At 54.5% G+C, this 27984-nt stretch overlaps 1 protein-coding gene across 1 annotated transcript; it reads left to right on the plus strand.

The window, feature by feature from the left end:
• Positions 1 to 1000: 1000 nt before the first annotated feature.
• ZDHHC18 (zinc finger DHHC-type palmitoyltransferase 18) lies at positions 1001 to 27606 on the plus strand. Its single transcript, XM_032628369.1, has 8 exons — positions 1001 to 1444; positions 5910 to 6070; positions 18242 to 18391; positions 19851 to 19988; positions 20119 to 20167; positions 20688 to 20790; positions 22293 to 22405; positions 23327 to 27606. The coding sequence occupies exons 1-8, from the start codon at positions 1128 to 1130 to the stop codon at positions 23442 to 23444; spliced, it is 1149 nt and encodes a 382-aa protein (XP_032484260.1). The 5' UTR covers positions 1001 to 1127; the 3' UTR covers positions 23445 to 27606.
• The last annotated feature ends 378 nt before the right edge of the window (positions 27607 to 27984 follow it).

Raw genomic sequence — 27984 nt, forward strand, 5'->3', positions numbered from 1 at the left:
TGTTATTTTAAGTCACTAAATTTGTGGTAATTTGTTACACAGCAACAGAAAAATAATACACCCAGAATTCCTGAAAAACCCTGGGGCTGGGGCTTCCCTGGTGGCTCAGTTTTTAAGAATCCACCTGCCAATGCAGGGGACACAGGTTCGATCCCTGGTCTGGGAAGATCCCACATGCTGTGGAGCAACTAAGCCCGTGTGCCACAACTACTGAGCCAGCGCGCCTAGAGCCCGTGAGCCACAACTACTGAAGCCAGTGCACCTAGAGCCCATGCTCCGCAACAAGAGAAGCCACCGCAATGAGAAGCCCATGCACCACAACGAAGAGTAGCCCCCGCTCGCTACAACCAGAAAAAGCCCACGCGCAGCAAAGAAGACCCAACACAACCAAAAATAAATCAATAAAATAAATTAAAAAACAAACAAACAAAAAAACACTGGGGCCCTGTGGCATCAACCTTGCATTAGGTGATAGGAAACCTGGGTCTGGGTCCAGGTCACAGAGCTGGGTGAGGGAGGACAGGATGTGCCACACATACCCCTTGGACACTTCGAACTTCAACACAGTAATTAACAGGCCCCTGGCTTTCAAAGCAGATTGTATCCCCATCCCCACCCCTGCTGGCCCCCCAAAATGCCTGTCCAGTAGGTCATCAGAGATGGGTGAAGCCTGGCCCTGGAAATACAGATTGCCAGAAGTAGTTCACGAAATCCACCTCTCAAATCTCGGCGCTCGGCACGGCGCCCGGAATACAGCGGACGCCCAACAAATGGTTTGATAGCAAAAGAACAGAAAGAGTCCTGGAGCGCGCCTCTGCTGCCCCGTCATTGTGCAGCAGGGATCGGGGCGGCAGGGGATTGGTTGGGGCCCTGCAGCGGGTCAGGACCCGGCCGCGGGGCCCGAGCGCCATCCCAGGCCCAGGCGGAGGGGGCGCTGCGGCGGGAGGCCGCGCGGGGCGGGGCGGGGCGGCGATGGGGCCGCCCCCTGCGAGCGAGCGCCGCGCGCCCCCGCCCCTGCCGCCGCCGCCGCCACCGCTGCCACCGCTAGCAGCTTCTCCGCTCCGCCTCGGTCCTGGTGCGGCCCGGCCGGCCCGCGGGGTGCAGAGCCGAGGTCCGCGGCCGACCGCATGAAGGACTGCGAATACCAGCAGATCAACCCCGGGGCCGCCCCGCCGCCCGCCTCCCCCGGGGCGCGACGCCCCGGCCCCGCCGCGCCCCCCGGCCCGGGCCCCGGGCCCCCGCCGCCCGCCGCCGCGCCGCGCTGGAGCAGCAGCGGCAGCGGCAGTGGGAGCATCGGCCGCCGCCCGCGGCGCAAGTGGGAAGTGTTCCCGGGCCGCAACCGCTTCTACTGCGGCGGCCGCCTTATGCTATCCGGCCACGGCGGCGTCTTCGCCCTCACGCTGCTGCTCATCCTCACCACCACCGTCCTCTTCTTCGTCTTCGAGTGAGTTCGGCGGCGTCCCCGCCCCCTGAGGCGCCCCATACCCCCCGATCCCCTTTGCCGCCTGCCGCTCACCCCACCTTCCCCAGCCCTTGATGGACACTCCAGCCCCTCTGGTCCCCTGCTGGGCACCCCGTCCTCTCCCACCTCCTGGGCCCTCCACCTTTCCCAGCACCTGCCAGGCACCCTCCCTTCCCAGCTTCTCCTTGGCGCCTTTCAGAATCTGCCCTCAGGCCTCTCCAGTCTCCTTGCTTATCTCCCACCTGTCCTTTCTGGTCCCCTCCCAGACTCGCCATCCTTCCGTGACAATTTGGATCACCATCTAAGCTGGTCCCCTCCATCCCTGCCAGCCATCCCATCCCCTCTGGCCCCTCCCTAGCACCCCCATCCTTCCCTGGCACCCTGCCTTTGCCAACCTCTGCCAGGATCACTGCCCTCCCATGTCCCTCCAAGACCCCTATCCTCTCTGCCCTCTCAGAATCTGCCCCAGGCCTCCCCAGCTCCTTAGATAGATTCCCCTCTCCTCACCTATCCCCTGGACCATCTCTTGTTCCCAGCTTCTTTCTGACCCCTTGAGGCATCTTTTCTTTATATCCTTTCCAGACAGCTTCTGAATTTCTTCCTTGTCCTTTGGCTATATACCACCTCAGATTTCCCGGCCATCTTCCCTGTTCCCTCCAGGGTCCCTCTAGGGTCCCCTAGTCATCTCTCTACTCTCAGACCCTCCCCCCTTGCTTTCCCTTCAGTCATCCTTACCCTAGGCCCTCAAATATCTTTGGGCCTCTCAGACCTCCCCTTTTCTCTCCAGCACCTTCCTTAGTTTCTCCAGAGCTTCCTGTCCTTCCCTCCTCCTCCTCTGGTCCCCCCAGACATGTCCCAGGCCCCTGCCCCCCACCTCCTGACCTCCTGGCTTTCTTTCCCTTCCCAACACTCCAGAGTACCTTCTGGCCTGTTCCACGGCAGGGACAGTTGCAGTGCCTTGTTATTTTTCAAGAGTCGAGAGGATTTTCGTGTGACAGGTCATATTTGCCCCCATGGCTTTTTGACCTCTTCGTATCCCCAGTGACTCAGGATTGGCCCACACAGCGTTCTCCATTTCATGGATGGAGGAAGGGATGCCTGTCACTTTACCAGGGTCACATATTTGTATCAGAAGTTTTCCACTCTACCATTGATCTCTAGCTTGAGCCACCTGCTTCCTGATTCCTTTCACACACACTCACACATACACACAAACGCACCCCTACCCATGCTGCGTGAGCCCCACCTTTCCCTCCTGGTTCTACCCATCCTTTGTGGTCTTACTCAATTTTACAGGTGGTTAAGAACTCCATCTCTGCAGGCAACAGAGCTGGTTCACATCTCAGCTCCACCATGCACTAAGTGTGTGACTTCGGGGCAGCCACTTCACTACTCAGAACCCCAGTTTCCTCATCTATAAAATGCGGTGTAGGGCTTCCCTGGTGGCGCAGTGGTTGGGAGTCTGCCTGCCGATGCAGGGGACACGGGTTCGTGCCCCGGTCCGGGAAGATCCCACATGCCGCGGAGCGGCTGGGCCCGTGAGCCATGGCCGCTGAGCCTGCGCGTCCGGAGCCTGTCCTCCGCAACGGGAGAGGCCACAACAGTGAGAGGCCCGCGTAACGCATAAAAAAAAAAAAAAAAAAAAAAAAAAAAAAAAAAAAAAAAAAAAAAAAATGCGGTGTATAATAGTACCCCTTCCTCAGGTTGTCATGAGGGTGGCAGGAATTCATGCACATAAGCTTTTAGCTGGTGATAAGCATTTAAAGCTGGCTGCTGCTGTTACTTGTCATCACCAAAAAGTCCTTCCCAAGGGCCTTGATAAGGCTTCCACCAAGACACTGGCCCCCAGGTACCCTTTCCAGCTGCCAGATCATGTATCTGCAACCTTGGGTTTCCCCTTGAAGCAAGGTGAGGACTTCCTACCAATTAGCTTCTCCCTTTCACCCTTTCCTTTCTGACTCAGGGTGGATAAAAAGTTCCAGAATAATTAACGAGCAGAAACTCTGGGGAGCCCCCAGCCTCCAGCATGGCCCTTGGGCTGAGTTTCAGATCCACCCCACTGGGCCCGCCCATGTGGGTGTTTTGGAAGTTCCTTTTCCAGCATCCCTCAGGCTCCACCAGATCCTCCCAGCCAGGGATGCAGCTGAGGCAGGAGGAAGTGGTGCTTGGCAGGGCCGGCCCCTGTGACCCTGCAGTGTGGGATTTGGTCAATTCAGAACCTCTGGGCTGAGGGGATATCTTCACTGGTGACAGATTTGTCCCCAGAGAGGGAGGAAGTGAGGACTTCTGGGTTCCAGGAGAGCTTGTGAATCGTCTCGTCTTTGTTGCTGCTTCTCCTCACTTGGGCTGGTGGTGTTGGCAGGAGGGTTTGGGTTTGGGCTGAGAGCTCGCCTGGGCCTGGACTGGGGTGGAACCTCAGGAGGGACCTGGCGTATGGGAACGCTGTTGGCGAGGGCCTGGAGGGCGAGAGGTGCTCACACTCTCCCAAGGCTCTGGGGAAAGGTAAACGTGGCTCTAGGGCCTTTCTTGCTGTGAATGATTTTCTCTAATGTGTGATTTGGTGCATTATTGCACAGGCCTCCCAGCTTCTGCCCTGCTTCCCACCCCCACACAGCAGCCAGAGTGCCCCCTTTACTTCCAAGTCAGATCTGAATATTCCCTGAATATTCCCTGCCTCTCTGGATAAGAGCTAGAGCCCTCGTGGTGGCTTCCTCTCTGTCCCCATCTCCTCCCACTGTCCCCTGTGCATTCCCTCCCAGGCACATTGGCCTCCTTACATACTCCGACCTCAGGGCCTTTGCATGGTTTGGAATATCCTTCCTTTAGATAGCGTCCTGGCCCACTCCCTCACTTTCTCCAGTCCTTCCCTGACCATCCCTGTAATATAGGAAACTGGCCCCCTCCCTCCTGTCCCCTCTGCCCTGACTTATTCTCCAAAACACTCGCCACTATCTGACATACTACACTTATGCTTCTTGTTAGATTCTTGCCTGTCTCTCTCCATGAGAACAGGTATTTATTCTCACTGTTGTATTCACAGTGCCTAGAACAGGGCCTGGTATGTAGTAGGCACTCAATACAGTAAATACATTGCAATACAATATAGCAAATACGTTTATTTGTTGAATGAAGTGGACAGAGCATTTGCTGGGGGCTTGGAGACCCCAATCCTGCCATCGCCTGGCTGGGTGACCTTGGATCTGGCTGTGGGCTTTGGAGTCCCGTCTGTAAAACCAGGGGCCAGGACTTGGTGTTCCTGAGGGCTCTGCAAATCTTCTCCATCTCCCAAGAAGTCTGGTTGTACATGAACTGGTTGAATTGTCATGTGGGTGACACAGAGGGCGCTGCACTGTTTGAGGCTCAGACCTGGGGACCACTGAGATGTTTGGAGCAGAACGTGGCCCACTTGGAGCCCTTGGTTTTGGCAGTCTCTGCTCCTCAAGGGAAGGGCCTCTCTGGAGGCCAGAGCCTCCAACAATGGAGGCTCCAGAAACAGCGTGTATACAGATGCCCACGGGTTTGCTTCTGTGACTGTGCCAGCTCCTGGGATGTTGGCTGATTCAGGCCTCCCAGCGGTCAGTCATCCCCAAATAGCAGTTCCTCACCCCATCAGGTGCCACTCTGGCTCTGGGAGGGAAGGCCACATAGGATGGTGGTTAATAGTATGGGCGGGCCTCAACGTCAGACCCGTGCACAGGCTGTTGGAGCCCACTAGGGTCAGGGGGCCTGATAGAACTGACTCCGGATGCCAGCCCTTGGGTGACAGTGGCAGTGGCTGGACCATGCTCTTCCCCCTACACCCTTTACCTGGCTGACCCTACTCATTCAGGTTCTAGCTTAGGAAGTCTCTCCTTCATCCAGTCTTTCCTAACTGTTCTACTACTTTCCCCTTCCCCATTATAACATGCCAAGCCGTGTGTGGCAGTTCTCTGCTTACAGGTCTGTTTTCCTCACTAGGCCATAAGCCTCACTGAGGGAGCAGGGGGCCTCTTGTCTTATTCACTGCCGTTATCCCTGCTGCTTGTTGAAGTCATTGCCTTTAACACAGAGAAGACCTCAGTAAATATTTGTGGAGAGACCGAATAAATGAGTGAACACTGTCTTGGATGATTCATCTCAAGTGACAGTCCAGTTCATTGGTAGTGGCTGCCTGAAGCTCTGTGTTTAGAAGGAATCTGAGTCTGCAGCCAAGTGCAGGGGTTGAGTGCTGGGATCTGTTGATCACATCTGCCAGGGGCTCAGGGAGGAAGTGCAAGGATCAATTAGTGATGTCTGCTCTAGGCACGGACGGGTGTGGGGCTGCACTCATCCAGGGACCATACATCTGCCTCTGTTCAGGACCGTGGTGGTGTTTGATGGGATGACAGCGCCTGCCTGGTGCCGTAGCCCTGAGCCCCAGGCAGCCCTTGGAGTGTCTGCTTATCTCTCTCTCCCTCTCTTTTTCTAGCTGTCCCTTCTTGGCCCGCCAGCTGACCCTCGCCATCCCCATCATTGCTGCCATCCTGTTTTTCTTCGTCATGAGCTGCCTGCTACAGACAAGTTTCACCGACCCCGGAATCCTGCCCCGGGCCACCGTCTGTGAGGCAGCGGCCCTGGAGAAACAGATCGGTGAGGCTCCTACTCCAGCTGTGGCTGTGTCTCCCAGCTCTGCATTTCTTGATTTGAGAGGAGGCCTGATTTTCTCTTCCCACACTGTGCTAGGCACTGGGGGTACCGTGGTGAGCAGGGCAAGCTGGAGCCGATGCTAGAGTGGAGGAAGCAGAGGATAAGCACGTGAGCAAATAAGCGAGAAATGCTCCCACGTGAGGGCTGGTGTTGAGAGCCACACGGTACTGAGTGCTCACTGGAGCCCAGGCACTGTGTTCACCTCTTTATATGCATGATCATATTTAATCCCCCAGTAATCCTGTGAGACAGGTACTGTTGTTATTCTCCTTTTACTGATTAATTAAATTGAGTCTCAGAGAGGTTAAGTAAATGGTCGAAGGTCACACAGTCAGTGGAAGAGCGCGGATGAGACCCCGGGCACTCTGACCAGAGTCCCTGCTCTTAAACACACTTACTCATTCACTCATCAAACATTTATTGAGCCCCTACTATGTGCCAGGCACTTTTCTAGATACAGCAGTGAACAAATCTGACGATAATCCCTGTCTTCTTGGAGCTGACATTCCAGTGGGAGGGGAAAGACAGTTAACAATTAAATATCTAGCCTGTGACACAGAGAAGAGGGAAGCTGGGGGAAGGAGGGTGAGAGCTGGGGGAGGGTGTACAATTTTAAATAGGGGGAAAACATCGGGGGGTGGGGAAGGCCTTGTGAAGGAGGTGACATCTGAGCAAAGACACAAAGACCTGCAGAGATGAGGAGTTGAGCTGCGTGGGTGTCTGGGGGAGAGCACGGTGGTGTGGGGAGTGGGCTGGTCCAGACGACTCGGTCAGGGGGAGCCCTTTGGAGGAGGTGGCACTTGAGATGAGCCAGTAATGTGCGTTCTGGACGTAGTAAAAGCAAAAGCCGGGATTGGCGACCGGACTGGTATGTTTGAGAAGCGGCAGGAAGGGCAGCGTGGCCAGGAGGGACCTGTGTTCCCAGCACCCAGGTGGCCCTTGGTGCCTCCCTGAGTGCTGAGTGGGTGTCCTGGGTGGCTGGGCGCCACGGCCACGGCCTTAATCTCAGCTTGCTCCACCTCAGCTCCTTCCTGCTGAGAAGTGACGTGGGGATTCACACACCTCAGGGGTTTCCGGTCCGTGGTTGGCTCCTTCCCCTAACAGGGTGGCTTTCAGACAGACTTAAATAATACCCAGCTGCCTCTGAAGAGCCCTGGCAGCCTGTGAGTGGCAGAGCCCTGCTGCATCCGTCCTGGAAGTCATTCCACCGATGGTCTGGAGCAGCTCAGGAGGGCGGGCGGGAGGGGAGAGGATGTTCTCCCACGCTTGTCTGTTCTTTGTCTCTTTCCTCTGCCCTGGCCTGTCTTCAGCCACGCCCTCGGTTGTCGTCTTCCTCTGCCTGCATCCAGCTTCCTTCCCCCTCACACCCCTGGGCCACTCGCCACCCAGCCTCCTGGTCTCTGCTGCTTCAGGTTCCTGCGGTCTGATGCAGCGGCCGGCCACTGGCAGCAGGGGCGGCTCGGGGCAGCCCTGTTTCTCCTCTCTCCAGGTCGGGGCTAATCATGAGGCAGGATTATTGTGCAGCTCAGCCCAGGCTCAGAGGTCTGGCTGCCTGGAATCCTCTGGCCACCTGTGAGCTGTTTGGGTCATACTGACAACAGTAATCCCCTGTGTTTGGGGAGAGCTTGACTGTGCTGGGTGCTCCCCAGCCATTATCCCCACAAATCCTCGCAACAGCCCGCTTGTGCTGATGCAGAAACTGAGGCAGGGGATCCCACGGCCGGGAGCGGGGGCGCAGAGACAGAGCCTTGACCCCCAAGCTGTATGCTTTCTCTTCTGAGATGGCGGCAGGGAGACATCCCAGTCTTCCGCGGCCACACGCTCTTTATTCTGAGGTCTCAGTTCAATTGACTGGGAAGCCTCTGTGACCCCAGGTGGGCTACACCTTCGTGACACCTTCCCAGAGCACCTTGTCCTTCCACCATGGCCCTGGGCTGCATGGTGGTCATTACAGAATTGTCAGGCAAACCCAGCGGCCTTTCCTGGGTGGTAAGTGTCTTGTTCACCTTGTCCGTCACGTGGAGGGCTCAGTGACGTTGGCTGAATGGACCAGCCTCTGCAGAGGCGCTCCTTGCTGTCCCCTGGTGACTGGTGGAGAGACAGTTGGAATTTCTCCTAACTAGGCATTATAGGTTTGGTCGTTTATGTGTTAATTCCGTATGCCGACTCCAGACTGCAAGGAGAGGAGGCAGGGAGGTTGCGGGGGAGGGGATATGAATCTGATGTGAACCCTCCCGCTGGTGGTTTCCAGCTTAGCCCAGTCCAAGCTGGAAGGCCTGACTGGCCGCCACAGGTTAGAGGAGGTTTTGGAAGAGGATCGAAGAAACCAGGGTGTCTTCTGCCTGGAGGTTATGTGGAGGCTTCCTGGAGAGGTGCCCTGAGCCAAACCATAAAGTTTGGGTGGAGTTCAAGCACAGGAAGGTGTGTGAAGGGAGCCCTCTGTGCAAATGGAACAGGAAGAGGGGAGGACAGAGTGGGAAGGAGGGGGCAGGTGTGGGAGCTGAGCAGGCCGTGTCGGCTGGACACAGGAGTGCTTTAGAGAATTTGGAGGATGCGTGGAGTCAGACTTGAGGGCCCCTGAGTGTCAGGGTCAGAAACATCCCTTTGAGAACAGTTCCCAAGCCTGGAAAATGGCATCTTGGGGGTCTTTGAATCTAAACTTGAACTGGAGGCTTCTAATCAGGGTGAAACATATTTTCTTAAAAAGGACTAAAGTCACCGAGCCTTTTCGAGAAGGTCGGGGGCCGGCTCTGAGGTGGGTGGTGCTGTCCCTATAAACGTGTGCTGGTTACCGGGGCCCGGGCCTGTGCAGACAGTGTGACCTTCTCATTTTGGCCCCATAGGCCAGCAGCTCCAGCCCCATGGGATCTGGTTCTAGGGCTCCCACCGTGCGAGGACCATCCCAGCTGGGGTGGCCAGCGCTTCACAGTTTGCCCAGAACTGTCCCTGTTTTAGCACTGAAAGCCTCATATCTTGGGGAACCCCAGAGTCGCAGGCAAAAGGGCTGGTTGGCCACCCTGGCCTGAGCTCCTGACTTGTCAGCTGGTGAGCCGTGGAGCTAGACTCCCCCATGGGCTCTGGGCAGTTGGAAAAGAGGTAGGAGGAGGCGGCAACATTGCCCCCAAGAAGCTCCTGGTCTGATGGGAAGTCATAGGAACACCTGAATCTGAGTGACAGACACTCACCTAGCCACGGTTACAGCTCACACGACAGACACAGAAGCCGCCTCTCCCTCCGTCACCACACAGCAGGTCGCAAACCGCATCCTGTCTGCCCCCAGAATGTCTCCCCTCTGCTCCTTCTGAAGCCCACTGCCCCGGGCAGTCACACCTCATTTTCCACCTGGATTGGCTCGGGACTCGCTGACCAGGCCCTGTCCTCTCTCCCTTCGGTCATAGTTGTCTCTCCAAGGTCCAGATTTGACCTGGCCCTCCCTGGCTCAGAATTTGGGTGACACCCTACTACCCTCGGCAGCATTTCCTGAAGATCGGCCATTGGAGTACAACCTCGGTGATTTTTGCGCTTCTGCATCTCCCCTCGTACCCTCCTTTCTTTAGTATTTTCCTTTACATGGCTTGCTTTTAAACGATTTTTACAAGGAAATTTTATATCAGCCCTGTTAGCAGAAGCCAGTTGCTCCAAATAGAAGATAATCGTAAGAACAAAAGCATGACGGTGTTACAGAATTCTTGGTGGTTACAGTCGCCTGTGGAAAGCAGTCACCTTGAGGCCTGTGAGGGTCACAGGTATTCGGTGTTAAAAGTTGACACTTTCCCCTGGATGGAGTCGAGGCTCGAAAGAGAATTGAAAAGGGAGTGACTTTCTCATCATGTGATTCAGTGCTGCTTAGTGTCAGGGCCAGGAAACAACCCACCTCCCACCCTCCTGACAGCTCGTCCTCGGAGGCGCACTCGCCTGCAGGATGAAGGAGGCTCCGGCCCACCCTTCCCTCGTCGTCTCACTCCACTCCCCGGTGCCCACCCTTCCCTCGTCATCTCACTCCACTCCCAGGTGCCCCGGCCACACTGCATGCGGTTGCCTTGACCCACGGGGCCCCCTCTGCTACCGTGCCCCCCCGCCCCCGGCCCCCATGAGCCCAAGGTCTCAGTCTCTCCCACCCAGCTGCAGCGCTGCTTCATCTCGTCACTTTCTGGAATGCTGCCTCTTGCCCGCTCCCGACATATTCCACTCTTTCTTCTCAAGGTGGATTGAGTACAGACACCGGTAACGCCATTCATTGACCAGCTGTGGGTTACACCTTTACCTCTCTCATTGGCGTCATCATCTTACAGGGTTGACACTGTTATTACCCAGTGAGGAAACTGAGGCTCAGAGAGGGAGCAACTTCCTCAAAATCACAAGCTAACAAGTGGCCAGGCCAGGTTTCTCAATGAGATCACACTGGCCCCAGAATCACCACACTTGACTCTCGGTGCCTCCTGTGCTGACTCTGTAATTATCCACCTCTCTTGCCCACTCTGCCCCCAGGCCGAGCTCTTCCTGTACCCCCAGGCCTGCCAGGAAGCCTGTGTGTGGCAGGGGCTCCATAAACCTCCCGAACAGAAATGGTCTGGTGGGGGTCACGGTGACCCAGTATTCACAGCCTGGCCACTGAGGCTGACCTCAAGCCTGGAAGCTGGGCAGCTGCAGCCCTGCAGCTGATTCCTCCACAGGTGGGAACAACAGAAGGGCAGCGCTGGGGCCCAGCAGGGCAGGTAGAGGTCCCCGGCCTCCCCTCACTAACGCCTCCTCGCTGGCTCATGGCCAGCCGCAGGGGCCTCCCCGCCAGCCCTGGGTTTCAGTCACAGTCCCAGCCGTTCGGGGCCTGGCTGCGCCTCTTCGGGGCTGGAGTTGGGGTGAAGATACCCAAAGCAGGCCCCCTGGTCAAGAGGAAGGCGTGGGAGATTCATTTCCTTCTCCCAGCCATTCAGCGAGAAGGAGCCTCCCCCTCGTTACCACGTCCCTGGGGGCTCTAGTTTCCCACCTGGAGGTGCTTTTTACTTCTTGGGGGAGAGCCTGAACCAGAAAGAGCTCTGGAGGGCAGGGAGAGCATCTCTTATTACCACTCCGTCATTCATTTCTTCAACGAGTATTTTCTGAACTGAGTAACCAAGCAACTGCATTCGGCTCATTTCTGTGTACTTACCCACTGCTTCCCTCACCCGCCACCCCGGGCCTTGTACAATGTCTTGACGTCATAGATGCTAGTGTCTGAAAGAATGGACAGATGAATGCCCTGGAGGACAAGGGTTCTAATTTCAACCCCACCTTGTACTGTTGGAGTGAAGTCTGTAAAACGCGGGCACATGTCCCGTCGTTGCCCAGCCCAGGGCGTTTTTTGTCCGAGTGAGATGGGGAATGTCAGTGCACTTTGAAAATGGTTTTTCTCTACTGAAACTTAAGAGGCTTGAGACTTGTGGTCAGGAATGGCAAGTGGTCTTGCTCTGGGCACTAACAAGCTACCACTGGTAATGGCTGCTGGGAGGAGTGGGTTGAGGTGGGTTCTGAGGCCGAGACCAGGGCAGTTATTGGTCAGCACTGTCTGGCCTGAGAAAAAGCAGTGGGACACCTGCTTGTCTTCCCCTACCCCATGTGGGGCTCAGCCCTGAAGCAGCATCCCTGCACAGCCTCCTTTGACCCATCTCATCCAGGGCCCTGCAGTTGGTGACATTACTCAGCGTCTGGCTGGCACCCTTGCACTGGGCCCTTTTTCCTCTTCTTTACCTCCAGCTCCTGGCAGCCCGAGGAAGCTGGGTGTGCAGAGCCTCACTTCCTCTTTCTCAGGGTTCTAGAGAGGAGGAGGCCTGGCTGCCAGGGGCCAGAACCTACTGGTAGGAGTTCTCTCCCTGCCTTGGGGGAGAGGCATGGGCACCCCTCTGCCCTGGGAGGGCCTCTGGGAATCCAGTGAGGGTTCCAGTAACTTTTCTCTTAGTCCGGAAGAGGGTCTGTGGCTGTCCTTTGCTCACAGATGGGTTGTTTTCTCAAGTCTCTTCTCCAGATCAGTTGTTGGAATATAGTGTTTCGTAGAGACAACAGTAATAATAATGGCTAATATTTATTAAGCTCTTGCCAGGTACTAGGCACTTTGCTAAACCCACTTGATGAATTCTTGCCTGACCCTCCTAACAGCACTAGGAGGTAGATTTGATTATGTCCCATTTTATTTGCTTAGCAGATGAGGGCACAGAGAAGTTATCCAACTTGACACACATCACACAGCTAGTAAGTGACTGGGCCAAGATTCACACCCAAGTGTCTGTCTGGCTCCCAAGCCTGTATCCAAGCCTGGGAGACCACAGTGGGCAGGGGCAGGCACTGGGACCTAGGGCCCGAGGGGCAGGATTAGGGGTTGGGTTTGGAGTAGCATCAACAGCTTTGGGAAGAGCTGGGGAGTTCTGCACACCGGGGTGTCACAGCCTGAGCCGTTTGTCAGGACTAAGGCTCCTGTGAGCCCAGCACTGGGCCTTGCAGCCTCTCACTCAGCCCTCACCACAGCTCTGTGAGAGTGAGATGGTCTTGTCTCCATTTTATGGATGAGGAAACTGAGGCTCAGAGAGGTGAAGAGACTTCCTGAATTAGCAAGTGGGTAGCAAAACCAGGATGCGAACCCAGTGTTTCAGACTCCAGAGCCTGTGCCTTGCTGCCCCTCATGAAAACAGCTACTAGTAAGTACTCACCAAGTGTCAGTTCCCTTACATGTACTATTTCTTTTCTTTTTTTCTTGTTCAATTAAGTTCCACTTTTTAAAAAAATTCATTTATTTATTTTTGGCTGCGTTGGGCCTTTGGTGCTGCGCGTGGGCTTTCTCTAGTTGCAGCGAGCAGGGGCTACTCTTTGTTGCGGTGCGCGGGCTTCTCATTGCGGTGGCTTCTGTTGTTGCGGAGCACGGGCTGTAGGCACGCGGACTTCAGTAGTTGTGGCTTGTGGGCTCAGTAGTTGTAGCTCACAGGCTCTAGAGTGCAGCCTCAGTAGTTGTGGCGCATGGGCTTAGTTGCTCTGCGGCGTGTGGGATCTTCCTGGACCAGGACTCGAACCCGTGTCCCCTTCATTGGCAGGCGGATTCTTAACCACAGCGCCACCAGGGAAGTCTCAAGCGTCAGGATTCGAACTCCAGGGCTGCCTGTATCTCTCCTCTTTGCCTGCTGCCTCGTAGTTGATAGGCCCAGGACTGCCTGTTTATCCCACTGTCCTTGCCCTCAAGCAGTGTAGGGTCCAGTTGGAGAGAGAGTGTACACACACAGCAGTCCTGTCCCAGCTCGGCACGGAGCAGAGAGTGTGTTCTGTGCTGTGTGTGAGGTCTGACAGCCCTGAGGCTCCTGTGGTCAGGGAGGCTGCTGACAAGGCCCGGTGAGTCCTGGTGTGCAGAGAGAAGGGAGGCTGGGCTCAGGAACAGGGGCAGGAAGCTGGGGCAGAGTAGTGGGAGAAAAGCTGGGAATGGAGGTTGAGCCCAACTGTGGAGGGTCCTAACATCAGGACAAGAAGTTTGCCTTTATCCTGTTTTTTAGGGGAGGCCAGTGAAGGGTTTCTGAGCTGGGAAGTGACCCACGAGGGGTTATTTAGAGGAATGTGACAGTGTGTACAAGGTGGGTGGAAAGGCAGAAGGTCTGGGAGCAGGTAGTCTTCTGGGGAAGCTGTTTGGTGATACAGGCCTGGCCTGGGTTAGGGTGTTGGGAGTGGAGAGAGTGACAGGTGATGAAGGAAAAACCTGACCAGACCTAGCAACTGGCCAGGCATGGATGAGGGAGAAGGAAGGGTCTGCGAGGAGCCTTCAAACTGGGTTCCCCTGCCTCTGCCACTTACTGGCGGTGTGACCTCGGGCAAATCCCCTGACCTCTCTGGCCCTCTTTTCTCATTTGTAAACTGAAGGAGTTAGAACAGAGGCAGTCATTGAAGGGACATTTATCAGGTATCTGCTATGTGCCAGGGGCTGTGTTATATGCCCTTTGAGGTTCCTTTCAGCCCTTGGATTGTGCCATCAGCAGAAATAAGGAACTAGACAGGGAAAGATAACACTCATTATGACGCTTCAAAATTTACAAGAAGACCTCAAGCCCAAGCTTTGGGAACTTGGGTTCACGTCCTGACTCTGCCACTGTGTGGCCTTGAACAAGTCACTAGCCTCACTGAAAAGGCTCCTTAACTGTAACCTGGAGATGATGACGATAACTTTGCCTCCTGGGGTGTTATCAGGACTAAAGAGGAGAATATACGCCACGCGCTCAGCCTGCAGCGGCACGCAGTGACCTGTCCCCTTTCCCTTCTTTCTCTCAGGAGTTCTATGAGCTGGCAGTAACAGTGCACACTTCTTAAGCATTTACTCTGTGCCACTTCACACGTATTAACTCATTTAATCCTCGCAGCATCTTTATGAGGTGAGTACTCTTCTTATCCCCATTTCAGTGATCGAGGAAACAGGCACAGAGAGGTTAAATGATTTGCCTTGTCACACATCTAGCAAATGGCATCATCAAGAGAAACCCAGCTAGTAAAAGGTGGAGCTAGAACTCGTGTCCCATTCTGGTTATTCACATTTTACAGATGAGAAAACTGAGGCTCAGAAAAGTTCATTGGACTGCAACCCCGCACACAGTCAGTGCAAAACCAGGTTTCAGAGTCTGTCCATTGGTCTCAAACCCCCTGCCTTGACCGTGCTGCCATTGCTGAGGAAGAGATGCTTAGATGCTTAGTTCCATTTTAAACATGCTACCGTCGAAGTGGTGGTGAAACAGCCTAGCAAAAGTCTCTGGGAGCTAGGAACGTGAGACACGAATCTGCTTCACTGATGCATGCCAAGTGCCTAGAATAGTGCCTGGCACACGCTAGACACTCAGTAATCGTCAGGGGCAAGTGGCCAAACTGGAGATGTTATCTGGGACTCAATCCAGTGGAAATGATGTCTGGGAACATAGCCGAGGGCTGGGGATCCCAGGCAGCCCTGTGTGACTCTCGGAATTCTGTCTGGGGAGAAGCCACTGTTCTGGGGAACGCTGGTCTTCCGTGGCCTGGGGGACCAAGAGGCTCCGTGGGTAGAATTGTGGGTTTTGCATATGGCAGATCTAAGTTCAGCTTCCTGCTCTGCCAGCCTACCCACCTTGTGACTTCGGACAAGTTAACTTTCTTTTTCCTTTTTCTCAGATTTTTACTGAAGTATAACAGGCTTGCTAAAAGTGTACAACTCGTAAGTGTTCTGTTTGTTGAAGGTTCACGGTTGGAACACACACGTAATTAGCACCCAGATCAAGAAACAGTGGTGTCCCAGGAGCCCCCCTTGTTCCCCTTTCCGGTCTCTGTCAGCCCCTGCCCCCAAGGGTAACCACGATCCTGACTTTTAACACCATAGATTACTTTGATCTATTTGTGAACATTTTGTGCTCTTACGTCTATGGGTATTTTTCACTTTACACAACGTTTGTGAGATTCATTCATATTGCATATGTAATTAAGGATCATTCATTCTCATTGCTGTATAGAATGCCATTGTGTGAATATACTGCAATTTCTTTTTTTTTTTAATCCATTCTACTACTGATGGGTGTTTGGGTAGTTCCAGATTTTGGCTATTTTGAGAATTGTTTTTGGAACAGTCTTGTACTTGTCTTTGGTGCACGTCAGTTCATGCGCATTTCTGCTGGGAAAATACCTACGAGTGGGATTGCTGGGAGCGTATGCTGAGCTTTGGTAGTTAGTGCAAAACAGTTGTCCAGAGTGGTCGTATGAGATTTCTAGCTGCTTTACATTTTTGCCAACACTTGAGAGATTGTGTGTGTGTGTGTGTGTGTGTGTGTGTGTGTGTGTGTGTGGTTTTTTGTTTCTTTTTTTCAATTTTAGCCATTCTGGTGCATATGTACTGGTTTGCATATGTATTGTGGTTTTAATTTGCATTTCCCCGATGACTTAACAAGTATGAGCACTTTTCATGTGTCTGTTAGCCATTTGACCACCTTTTATGAAATGCCTATTTGAATCTTTTGTCCACGTTCGAATTCAGTTGTCTGACTTTTTCTTACTGACTCATAGGAATTCTTTACATATTCTGGATACGCATCCTCTGTCCTTTGTCAGATAAACATACTGCAAATACAACTCTGAAGGTCATCTTTTCTTCTCTTGATGATCTCTTCAGATGAACAGAAGTTCTTAATTTTGATAAAATGCTGTTTATCATATTGCTCTTTCATGAGTAGTCCCTTTGTGTCTTGTTTAAGAAATCTTTGTCTACTCCAGAGTCATGAGGTTGCTGTATTTTTCTTTTTCTTTTTTTTTAATCCAGAACGTTCGTATTGCGAGCTGCAGTCCATCTGGAATTGAATTTGTATTTAGTGGGAGGCAGGGGCGCAGATATGTTTTTCCCCCCATTTGTGTATCCAGTGGACCCCGCACTGTTTACTGGGAAGAGACCATCTTCCTTCCTTTTTTTTTTAAAGTAAATTTATTTATTTATTTATTTATTTATGGCTGCTTTGGGTCTTTGTTGCTGCGCGCGGGCTTTTCTCTAGTTGTGGCGAGTGGGGGCTACTCTTCATTGCGGTGCGTGGGCTTCTCATTGCGGTGTCTTCTCTTGTTGCAGAGCGCGGGCTCTAGGCACGCGGGCTTCAGTAGTTGTGGCACGTGGGCTTCAGTAGTTGTGGCTCGCGGGCTCTAGAGCGCACACTCAGTAGTTGTGGCGCACGGGCTTAGTTGCTCCGCGGCATGTGGGATCTTCCTGGATCAGGGCTCAAACCCGTGTCCCCTGCATTGGCAGGCGGATTCTCAACCACTGCACCACCAGGGAAGCCCCCATCTTCCTTCTTGGCACTGCAGTGTTACCTTTGTCGTGAACCACACGAACATGTACATGTTCATATCTGGAGTCTCTGTTCTGTTCCATTGGTCAGCGTTTCTACCCTTGTACCCAAACCAGGATGTCTTACTTGCTAAGGCTTTATCATAAGTGTTGATGTCCTGTGGTATAAGACCTTTAGCTTTGTTCTTCAAGAGTGCCTTGGCTATTCTTGGCCCTTTGATTGCCATGTGAATTTGAGAATGAGTTTGTCAATTTCCACACCAAAAAAATCCTGACTGGGATTATGTTGAATCTACAGATTAATTTAGGGAGAATAAATCCTTTTTTAATATTGAGTCTCTGCCAATCCATGAATATCATATATCTCTGTATTTCTTTTTTCTCTTAAAATTTTTATTATGAAAAATTTCTAACATTCAGAAAAGTTGGAAGAATTAATACAACAAATTCCTATACATTCACCGTCTAGATTAGTTATTTGTGTCATACACACCCACACACCCACACACATAATTCTTACTAAACCATTTCATAATAAATTATATACATCATAGACACCTAACCCATAAATACTTCAATATGCATCTCCAAGATTTAAGGATAGCCTCCTCATAATGACAATTCCATTGTCACATCTAGGAAAATTAATAGTTCCCAAATTTCTAATCTATAGTCATTTGTCCCCCATCACCCTCCAAATCTCTTTTGTTGCTGTGTTTTGTTTTTGGAAACAGGATCCAGTCTAGGATCAAGCATTGTATTGGTTTATATCTCTTAAATCTCTTTTAATTTAGAACCATCTCCCTTCTCCTTTTGTAAGTGACATTGACTTTAAAAAAATTTTTTTAAATTGAACTATAGTTGATGTACAGTATTGACATTGACTTCTGTTAGAGAGCAGGCCAGTGGTCTTGTAGACGTCTCACATTCTGGATCTGATTGTTTCTTCATAGCTTTACTCTCACTGTGTCCTCTGTCCCTCTGTCTCCTGAACCTCCTGGAAACCAGAACTTAGATCTAGGCTTGTTTAGATGCAGATAAACCTCACGAAGGCTTCCCTGGTCTCCCTTTCTGATAGCCCTCCTCAGAGTGGCACGTGGGCAGGTGTGTGAAGCTTTAGCGCGGCACTTGGCGCATAGCAAGTTTCGGTAGGTGGCAGCAGCTCTTGAGATTTGTCCCCCACTTAGGGATTTTGCCCTAATGTTTGTTCCCCAGAAACAGCTTCCCTAAAGCTTCTCTTGTCCCGGCCAGGCAGCACTGGCTTCCCCCCGTGCTACGGCTCCTGGCTCTGGGCTTGGCCATCCCCCATCTGTCTCTCGTCCCCGTCTCAGACAACACAGGCAGTTCCACGTACCGGCCACCCCCTCGGACCCGGGAGGTGATGATCAATGGGCAGGTGGTGAAGCTGAAGTACTGCTTCACCTGCAAGATGTTTCGGCCGCCCCGGACCTCACACTGCAGTGTCTGCGACAACTGTGTGGGTAAGTGGGAGCCCTGAGAGGGATGGAGCCTTGCAGACAGGGGAGTCGCTCATGGGGGCCGGGGGGGGGGGGTGGTGTCTGAAGTATCCAGGGCTGGGCGGGAAGTCTGGTTCACCCAGATTTGCTGTGACTGAGGAGGGGCTGTGGAGCGGGGGCTCTGAATGTAACCAGTGGTACCTTGGCTTCAGTGCAGGATTAGTGGACTCCTTCCCCCAGCTCTGAAGTGTGGGGCAGACACAGAGATGCCCTGAACCCTTCTTCCAGGCCTTGGCCTGGTCCTCAGTAGGTCCAGGTTCCAAGGAGCCAGAGACTAGAGCAATGACATTCTAGATATGTGGCCCAGGGCCAGCTATACCGAAAGACTTTGACCTGATTCCCAGAATTTAGAGGGACAAGAATCTGGGAACAGAGGAGTTTAAGCTGGTGAGGTGGAGAGGACATAGCCAGGCTTGGAAGCTAAGCTCCTGACCCACAACTGCAGTGGTTGCTGGGGAGCCAGAGGCTGTTTTGTCCCCTTTCCCTGCTCTCCAGAGGTCTGGCAGCTCTGATGGGGACCCAGGGTGCGCCCCTGGGAGGGTGTTGTAAGGGAAAGGCTATATGGAGGACCCAGGCGAGCTGAGCCACGTTGACTGTGCCCGGTCCCCAGGGCGGAGAGCTCATCACGCTAGCTCAGTACTCCCTGAGCAAGAGAACAGTGGGGAACACCCAGACAGCAGGAAGTGAAGTGGGTGACTCAGTGGGCGTCATTCATCCCTGAGAATCTGTCCCACCCCCTCCACCGTGAAGGGCCCTGGCCTGGGTGTGAAGCCTGCGACAGGCTTGTGACCCACATTCCCACAGGGGACTTTCCTCACTGGTCTGGGTGTGACCCCACCCCCAGGGACATAGTACTGGTGTGAGCTCAGCCCTCTGACTAGGCCTCCGATGCCGGTTCTCCGCAAGTTACGTAGCGGCCCAGCCCCTCATTGGTCCTCTATTCCAGAGCAAGGGACAGGGGTCATTGGTTGTTGGCATGGGGCTGGGATCGTAGGCCAGGTGACAAGTACTTTTTGTGGCTCTTCTTTGTATCAGACACTGCCAGACCCTGGGATTCAGCTCAGGCCCTCTCATGGAGCTCACAATCGAATAGGGGTTACAGGCCAGCCCACCAATTGTAAATAAATATATAAACACACGTGGGCAAAGTGCAGCAAAGGATAAGTGCTGTGGCAACAAGGCAGATAACAGGGGCCTCACCTTGTCTGGGGTTGGGGGAGACTTTCTCAAGGAAGTGGCCTTGCAGCTGAGACAAGAAGGAAGAATTACGGGAACTGGCAGGTGAAGGACCAGAGGCCGGGAATGTCGAGGAACTGAGAGTCACGTGTGGAGAGAGCGAAGGGGTGGAGATGCGAGAGGCCTCTAAACACCCCTGCTGGTTGTGGGCCAGGGTGGCCCTAACCCATCTCCCTGGCCCTTCCAGAACGGTTTGACCATCACTGCCCCTGGGTGGGCAACTGTGTGGGGAAACGGAACTACCGCTTCTTCTATGCGTTCATTCTTTCCCTCTCATTCCTGACGGCCTTCATCTTCGCCTGCGTGGTCACCCACCTGACGCTGCGTGAGTTGGGGATGATGGTGGGAGTGCGGGCAGGGGCAAGCGGGCGGCCTGGGCCAGCAAGCTTGGCCAGGTCAAGGGACTGTGGTCACTCTCCCTTGAGCCGTGCCCTCTCCTGTCTCTTCCTCCCCAGGCTCTCAGGGAAGCAACTTCCTCTCCACTCTGAAGGAGACACCAGCAAGATATCCTTTGTTGGCAAGGGGGAGCCCTGGTGGGACCCGAGGCCCCTTCACTGGGGCGGGTCCCCGCACCTCATCCCGTAAACAGGGGAATGGACTAGAGCCGATGTTCACGCTCGAGAATCCAGTCTACTAGCTGCTTCTGTTCAGCCCCAGGCTGGAGCCGATTCTGAATGGGCTGTTGTGGAGCTGGGATGGCCGAGAGCTCTCAGGGCCACAGTCCCTGTCCTTCCTTAAGACACCAAGCTCCCTGGACCATGCCGTGTCCGCAGTTCTGGTGTTTGGAATCCTCAGTTCCCTCTACCATCCATCACCCTGGGCTCATCCTGCGCTTGGGGTGCTCCCAAACCCTGCTTGGGGCCCAGGAGGTGATCTGAGATCACGGAAAGCTTACAAAGTTATATCCTTTCTGGGGAAGTAGCTCCACGGAAGGATGGGTGAGAGAGGCTGGCGAGGCCAGCTTCCAGGCACAGGGAGGCTCCCGGCCCCAGTGTCCGTGTGCCTCCTTGACTGCACTGCTCACCGTGCTGGAGTTGGTGATCTGCTTCTTCTCCATCTGGTCCATCCTGGGCCTCTCAGGGTTTCACACTTACCTCGTCGCCTCCAACCTGACAACTAATGAAGACGTGAGTAAGGCTGGAGCAACACCTCATCCCTGGGCCCGATCCCAGGATGGAGGCAGGGCTGAGGGAGCCTGGAGCAGCCGCAGTGCAGCCCTGACTCTCAGACTGCCAGGGAAATGCGGGTGGAGACATGAGGTGATCTGACATCTCCTTCCAGTGTTCAGGGCTGGGCCCCGGGAGACCCCGTGCAGGCTTCCAAGGCCCCCTCGGTGCTGGCTCCCAGGGTCCCGAGGTTGCTTTCTCCCTAGCCCCGCTAGAGCAACACTCACACCATAACCGTCATTACATTTGGCCAGCTCATTACCATTTCCAGAGTTCTTTCAGTTTCTTTCATCTCTTTGGGTCCTTTTGCCAGCTCTGAAGCAGAAGGAACAAGGATGCTTTTTCTTCATATGATGGCTGAGTGACTTGCCCCAGGTCGCCCAGCTGGAAAGGGACAGAGCCAGGGTTGCACTCACAAGCTCGCTGTGCCCGCCGCACTGCCCCTGTGGACAGCAGCGATGTGCCTGTTCTCAGGATGTCCTGGGGCTCTCTGAGGCATCCTTGTTGAGGGGGCCGGCCAGGACAGAAACGTGAAGCTCCATCAGCCTCCTGACCTGCTGCCTTGTAGATCTCTACCAACAAGCACTGTTTGAGCACCCACTGTGTGCCCAGCCCTGGGCCAGACCTGACCGCCCACCCCCTGCCCCACCATCCTAACAAACAACAAAAAAGCAAATGAGAGCATCTGTTCCAGGGCCACCATCTGATACTGCTCAGAGGCCCCTTGACCAACAGAAAATACATTTCTTGACCTCAGCCTGTCTTTCGGGGAAACAAACCTTAACGTGCCCAATAGGGTATCACATGCTGGGTGATTGGTACAGAGCAGAAATGATGTCAGCCAGCTTCTCCCAAGGTGATTTCCTGGGGACTGTTTCTGCAGGATCATACTAGGGGTTAAGCAAAAAGGGATGTCATGGCCAAATAAGTTTGGAAAACTCTAGGTTAAACTCAAGCCAGTATCCTTTACTGCTAATCTCCTTAATGCCTTTGATAGCCGGCTTCACAGAGCTAGAGATGGGCAAGATTTCATCTAACAGTGTTACCAGAGAGTTCCCTATTTTTCAAATGAGGACTGAGACTCAGAAGTGGTGATCTGTCCAGGGCCATGCAGCAAGTCTGTGGCAGAGCCAGAGTTCACGGCCAGGTCAGCCTGAGCCCTGTGCCCTTGCGCTATCCTCCCTCTTGGGTGGCTGGACAGAGAAGGAAGGGTGCACCCACAAAGTCTCCTTTGGAGGCTTCTCTTTGGCTCTGCTCTGTCTTGTCTTGGTTAGCGCCTCCTCTTCTGGGTGCCCCCCAACATCCAGCAGTCCCCCACATCCTCACTGAATGGCCTGGGTTAAGGGCATGTTCCCTGCAATAGACTAGCCAGAATTGGTTTCAGAATTTGCTGATCTTCCCCAGCCTCTAGAACAAGTGAAATGAAGGGAGGTACCTGACCCAGAGCTCCTTCCTGCTTGCAGATCAAAGGCTCGTGGTCCAACAAGAGGAGCGGTGAGGCCTCTGTCAATCCCTACAGCCATAAGAGTGTTATCACTAACTGCTGTGCTGTGCTCTGCGGCCCCCTACCTCCCAGGTAAGCCAGGGGGCAGAGGGGAAAGGTCATAGGGCCTGGCCTGGCCAGGCCAGTGGGGGGTGGCCCTGTGAGTCTATTCCTCTGAAAGAGGTTCTGGAATCAGCAGACCTCTCCCCACACCACAGATGCTCTCTGTCTGTCCACCATCCCCTGCTGGATGTACTCAGGACACTTGTCACATAAAGGAATTCTGTAGAGAGTTTTAACTTGTAATCCCGTGCGATCATTGTAGAAAAAAATTAAGTACAAAATACTAACAAGAGTGTTGTATATCACATGTAATCCTACTCCCCAGGGATAACCACAATTAATGTATTGTCCATGCTAGAGTGAGGCTGCCTTTCTGGTGCTGAAGGCTGGACTGGGTGGGGCCTCCGTCTTCCTCCTGGCAGAGGAGAGCCCTGGTGGCTCAGCCTTGCTGGGAAGCGCCCCCCTCTGTCTTGACACCAGGGGGCGCTAGATGTCCAGCTCCGGAGTTAAATTGGGCACTGTGGGGGTGGGGGAGGGAGGCTGGTAAGACTTCCCAACACCATCCCCACCTTCTCCTGCTCAATATCCAATATGCTTCTCTCTGATCCTGCCCCCCGGGGAAAGGACAGTAGGAATTGCACCATCTCCCAGTGCCCTTTCATCCTTGCTCTTCCCCTTACCTGCAGCCTGGGAGCCCGACAGAACGCTGGACAGTTTGAATTAATAGTGGATAAAATCTGTGGCCAAAAGCCAAGTGTCCGGAGTACAGAGAGGGCCCTTCCAGAAGGGAAGGGTCTTGAGCCGCCAACTGGAGAGCAGCTCCCCTTTCCTCAGCCTTTCTAGGGCTGGGTCTTTCCTTGGCTGGAAGATGGACCCTGCCATCCAGCCCCCGGCCTGGAGCTCTGGTGTCAGGCAGGGCCTCATGTGTCCCCCCACCTTGTATTTTAAAAGCCTGATTGACCGGAGGGGATTTGTGCAGTCTGACACCCTGTTGCCCTCGCCCATCAGAAGCGACGAGCCAGCCTGCAGAGCCAAGCCTGATGCCAGCATGGTAGGAGGCCACCCGTGAACCGGGCTCAGTACTTGCCACCTGCTGGCCTGTATGCCCCTCCGCACTCACCTGCCGCCCTCCACACCTGCCAGGACCCTCCCCATTTCACCCGAAGGGAAGCAGAGCCACCAAAGACTTCTCAAGTCTTTTCGTATTTATTTCCCACCCTGCGTGGCTTTCCCCACACTGTGCCATGGCTGTACCCTCTGCTCCCTAAACCAGGTTCCCACGGTCTTGGGTGCCAAATTCCCCCAGCTGATCAGTGGCAGGAGTGATAGGGGAGAGAGGCCAGGGCTCCTGAGGCCGCCCAGGGGACCACGCCAAGCCTCTGCCGTGCCTCTGAGCCGTGCCCCGTGTGAGTGAGGGTGCGGACTCAGTGTGATGCCTCCGAGGTGGGAGAGCTGCTGGGCCCTGCTGGGCCGGGGTCTAAGGGGTGAAGCAGGACGGAGGAGCAATCGGCTCTGGACAGCAGGCTGTCGGAGAGGATGCTTCTGGGGTCTGCTTTGGTCTGTGGTCTCCTTCATTCTTTTTGTGATAGCCATTGTTCTTTCTTCCATTTTTGTTTTTGTATGGAGTTGGCCAGTAGACTAGAGCTGGGGCTCCAGGTAGAGAGGGCAGAGCTGGGGGTGGCAGGGGTAGCCTGTGTCAGAGGAAGCCAAACCGGAGCCAGGCACCCGAGACCTCAGCTCCTGCATGATTCCTGGGCAGCACACTAGGAAGCGGGGGGCCTGGCCCTCTCTCTGCCCACGGACGGTTCTCCAGGGCCCCAGCCTGGCCCCTCACCTTCCTCCCAAGTCAGGTCTGGGGATGGGCAGCTTATACTCATGCTGGCAATACTTGAAATGGGTTTATTAATGCTGGGTATTTTGCACAATTTTATAGACCTCTTTTCTACATAGCCTTTTTTAAATGGAAGAAGAAAAATGAAGTCGGCCACACTGCTATCTGTGTAGTGCCAGGTTAAGGGTTATCAGAAGGCAACTTGGTTTTAATAAGTTTATTACAAGAGACCTTCTGGCCGTGAGTGAGTGAGTGAGTGTGTGTGTGTGTGTGTGTGTGTGTGTATGTGTGTGTGCGGTCGCGTGCCCGCGTATGAATGTGGTTGGCTCCCACTCCCCCACACCCCCTGGGCTGCCTCACTCGCCACTGTCCCCCTTGGGTGTCAGCTGGTGGTGGCAACAGCGGGAGCAGCCTGAACCATGGGCACAGGGAGTGTGTGCATTGGTCACAGGAGACCCCTGGGCTCCTGCGGCAGTTCAGCCTCACCTTCCTATCTTCCCCTCCTCCAAGGACTTCAGACAAACTGGCTGGGACTCAGCCGCCCAGCCCCCAGGTCAGGCTTCCAGCTGGGACCTGCCCAGACAGGCTGGGGCCTGGTCAGGTGGATGGGGTAATGGCTGTGGGGAGCGGCTGCCATCCTGCACGCCACACTCCTTCCTCCAAGGTCTGAGTATGGGACCCAGTGCCAGGGGCTAGAGTATGGGGAGTCGGCCAACTGGAGGCCTCCCTCCAGAGAAAAGGAAGGAACAGGGTGGGCCGAGAGACGAGTGAAGGTTGGCCTAAATCTGGGTCAGAAACTTAGAGGATGTCCCTCCTCTCCTGGGAGTTTTAGTTTCTTGTCAAAATAGATAGGAAATTGTCCCTCTGTCTCCTTCCTTGGCCCTTTAAGTGGGCCGAAGCCCTTGGAAGGTGACACAGGAAGTCCTCGCGTCTTGTCCGTCCTTGCTGCAGAGGCTAGCGGGTCACAGGCAGCTGAGAAGTGGCAGCTGCAAGGGCTTCCCTCTGGGAGAAGCAGCTTCGCCCCAGCCTCAGGACCCTGGGCCATGCTGCCGTGGCAGTGGGGGTGGGGAGGAAGCTGGCTAGAGGAGGGGGCTCCTACCTGCCTTTTATTTAAGCCAGTATTCTTTGTTCCTGCTTGTAATAAAATTTTTGTTTTTAAGAATTGATTTGCTTTGGTTTGGTTTTTGTTTGCTCTTTCTTTGCTGAGGCCCCAACTGGCAGCTCTCTATTCTTCCAGCCAAACTTGGTCTTTCCTGGGGAGACAGAAAGAAGGCAGGCAGCCCAGTGACCTGGCTAACGTTCTCCTCCCCTGGCTGGAGTCTGTCTGCTGGAGGCTGAGCAGAGGGGGCTGCAGCTAGGCCCCCGCAGGCGTGTAAGAAAAGGCCATCCTGTCTCTTCTTTGTCGCCTCTACCTTCCCCTGCCTTGGGGGCTTGGAGACCCCTGAGTTCTTCCTCCTTGCTGTCTTTCCATGCTGACCCCCAGGGACTGCTCAGCTAAGAAAATGTTTATAAGGCAGTGGATTCCAGTTTGAGAGCCAGAGCCTCCCTGGCCCCCGCCCCCGCCTGGGCAGCAGGGCCCGGCCAGACAGCTCATAACGCTGGCCCACCTCTGGTATCTCCCCCAGGACACATGTCAGGATTTTGCCATCTCCTGCACAGCCTGAGGGGAGCTAACAGGCCTCTTTGCAGAGGGTTAGCTGGTAAGACTGTATCTCCCCGTCAGCCAGCACCGCCTGCTCCCCTCACACACCGTTTCATCCTCATCGCATGCCTCGCCACCCCCACGGAGCCCGTTCATCTGTCTGGCGTGTGGTGTGGTGTGTGTGCTGGCCGTGGTGGGGCCCCCAGGACTCCCCCCTAAGCAGAAGGGCCGGGGTGTTGGGGCAGGTCTAGAAGCCCAGCCCCACTCTGGACTGAGGAAGTGGCTTCGCACAGAGCAGCTCCCCAGCTGGAGCAGGAGGTGAAGAGCGAGGTCGGGGAGAGGATGCGCCCCTGCTCCGAGGTGCTGGGGCCCCTTCGGGTGGTGTCCTGGTGTGCAGGGGCCCTCGATCACTAACACTGTGTCCTGGCTTTCTGTCCCTGCTGAGCTTTCTCTCACCTGCCCTTTTTCTCTCCTGCTTTGTTGCCTGCTGCCCAAGCCTTGGCCCTTCTGTGGGGAAGAGGCAGGTGCTGTGGCACCCCTGTGGGCCTCCTCTCTCCTCCCGTCTCGCTAACCCTCTCTCTTCTCCCTCTTTGCTCTCCTGCCCTGGATCTCCAGTGCGTGCGGGGGCTTAAGGACCTCCTGAAGACCGCTGCTCTCTGCCTCTCCAGGAGCGGCCTGGGGGGAGCCAGGCACCCGGCACCTCCACCTGCCTAACCCGGGCCACCGTCTGTGCCTACAGGGTCTGCCCCCAAGCCTGCCCCACACGTGTTCTCACTAGGGCCCCCCACAGGAGGCAGGGGCTGGCCTCTCTGCCCCCGCCCCCCTCCACGCGGCCAGCGTAGAAAGCCATAAAGCTGCTGTCGGCACGATGACATAATACTATGCTGAAACTCGCCCTCCCCTCCTCCGCTCTCCTTCCCCTTCCCCGGATCTGTAAGGAGTCAGGACTCTAGGAATCTCGCCTTAGAGCCTGCCCAGACCCAGAATCAGGCGCAGCTCTAGTCGAGCCGAGCAGGTTTCTTCACGGAGCCGTCTGGGGTGCTGACTGATGCTGCTGAACAAGTTCGGTGACTGTCCTAAGCACAGCTGGTCTGACGCTGTTCCCACGGCGCCACCCCCACCCCCGGAGCAGGTAGGACGCCGGGAGAATGCTTGTACCCTTTGCTCCAGGCACTGAGGGACTGAGCTGGCTCTGGCAACCCCGTGCTCTCCAGAGGAACTAAAGGAAACCAGGCCGGGCCCAGGAAGTCAGCTGAGCCCATGGGCGTGCGGTGGGTGCTGCTTGTCTGCTGTCCTGTACCTTTTTTAACCAAAATAAAGATTTCCCTCTTCTTGCCACACCGTTGGCTGTCTGGTACCACCTCTGCTTTGGGGTCCAGGGCTGGGGCCTGTGATGGACCTGCAGAACACCTGGCTCACCCTCATCGCCAGCCTTGTCAGCTGGTCAGTGCTGTCCTGGAGATTTAAAAAAGAGGCACAGCGGAGCCAGAAGTGACACAGGAAGAGTGGCTAGTGTCATCGTCACCCTGCCCCTCTGGAACTCCTGGTCTCAGTTCCAGAGACCTTAGCTGACCTCTGAACTCGGAAAGGTCCCAGCCTAGGCTGGGACAGAGGGTTTAACTCCAGTCAGGGACTGTCACACCCCTGAACTGAGCCCAGCCAGGGTAACAATGGAACCTTCCCTTTCCCCAGCTGCTGCCCCACATCGAGATACACACACAGTGTTCTAAGAGTTAAAAAATAATTACGGTGGCCATTCAGCAAGGGCTTACCCGTTCTCTTCCCTAAACCTATGAAGAAGGCAATGACAGCCCTTTTACAGGTGAGGGAACAGAGGCTCAAGAAAGGCATGGAAATTTCCCAGGGTCTCCCAGCTGATAAATCCAGGATTTGAACCTGATCTCTGCCCCAACCTCTGACCCTTCTGCACCACCCAAGGAATGAATTTGGCTGCTGTGGGAGGAGGGGATCTCAGGGAGAAACCCTAAAATTAGAGAATGTCATTCAGAGCCAACAGGGGGCTTAGTGATGATCTGTGTTGGCCTCCTTGTACTGATGGGGAAACTGAGGCCAAAAGGCAGGAAGGGACCTGCTCAAAGCCTTATAATAGAGCTGGGATGCAGTTCCACACCCGGA

The sequence above is a fragment of the Phocoena sinus genome, chromosome 1 (genome assembly GCF_008692025.1).
Source record: "Phocoena sinus isolate mPhoSin1 chromosome 1, mPhoSin1.pri, whole genome shotgun sequence".
Taxonomy (NCBI): Eukaryota; Metazoa; Chordata; class Mammalia; order Artiodactyla; family Phocoenidae; genus Phocoena; species Phocoena sinus.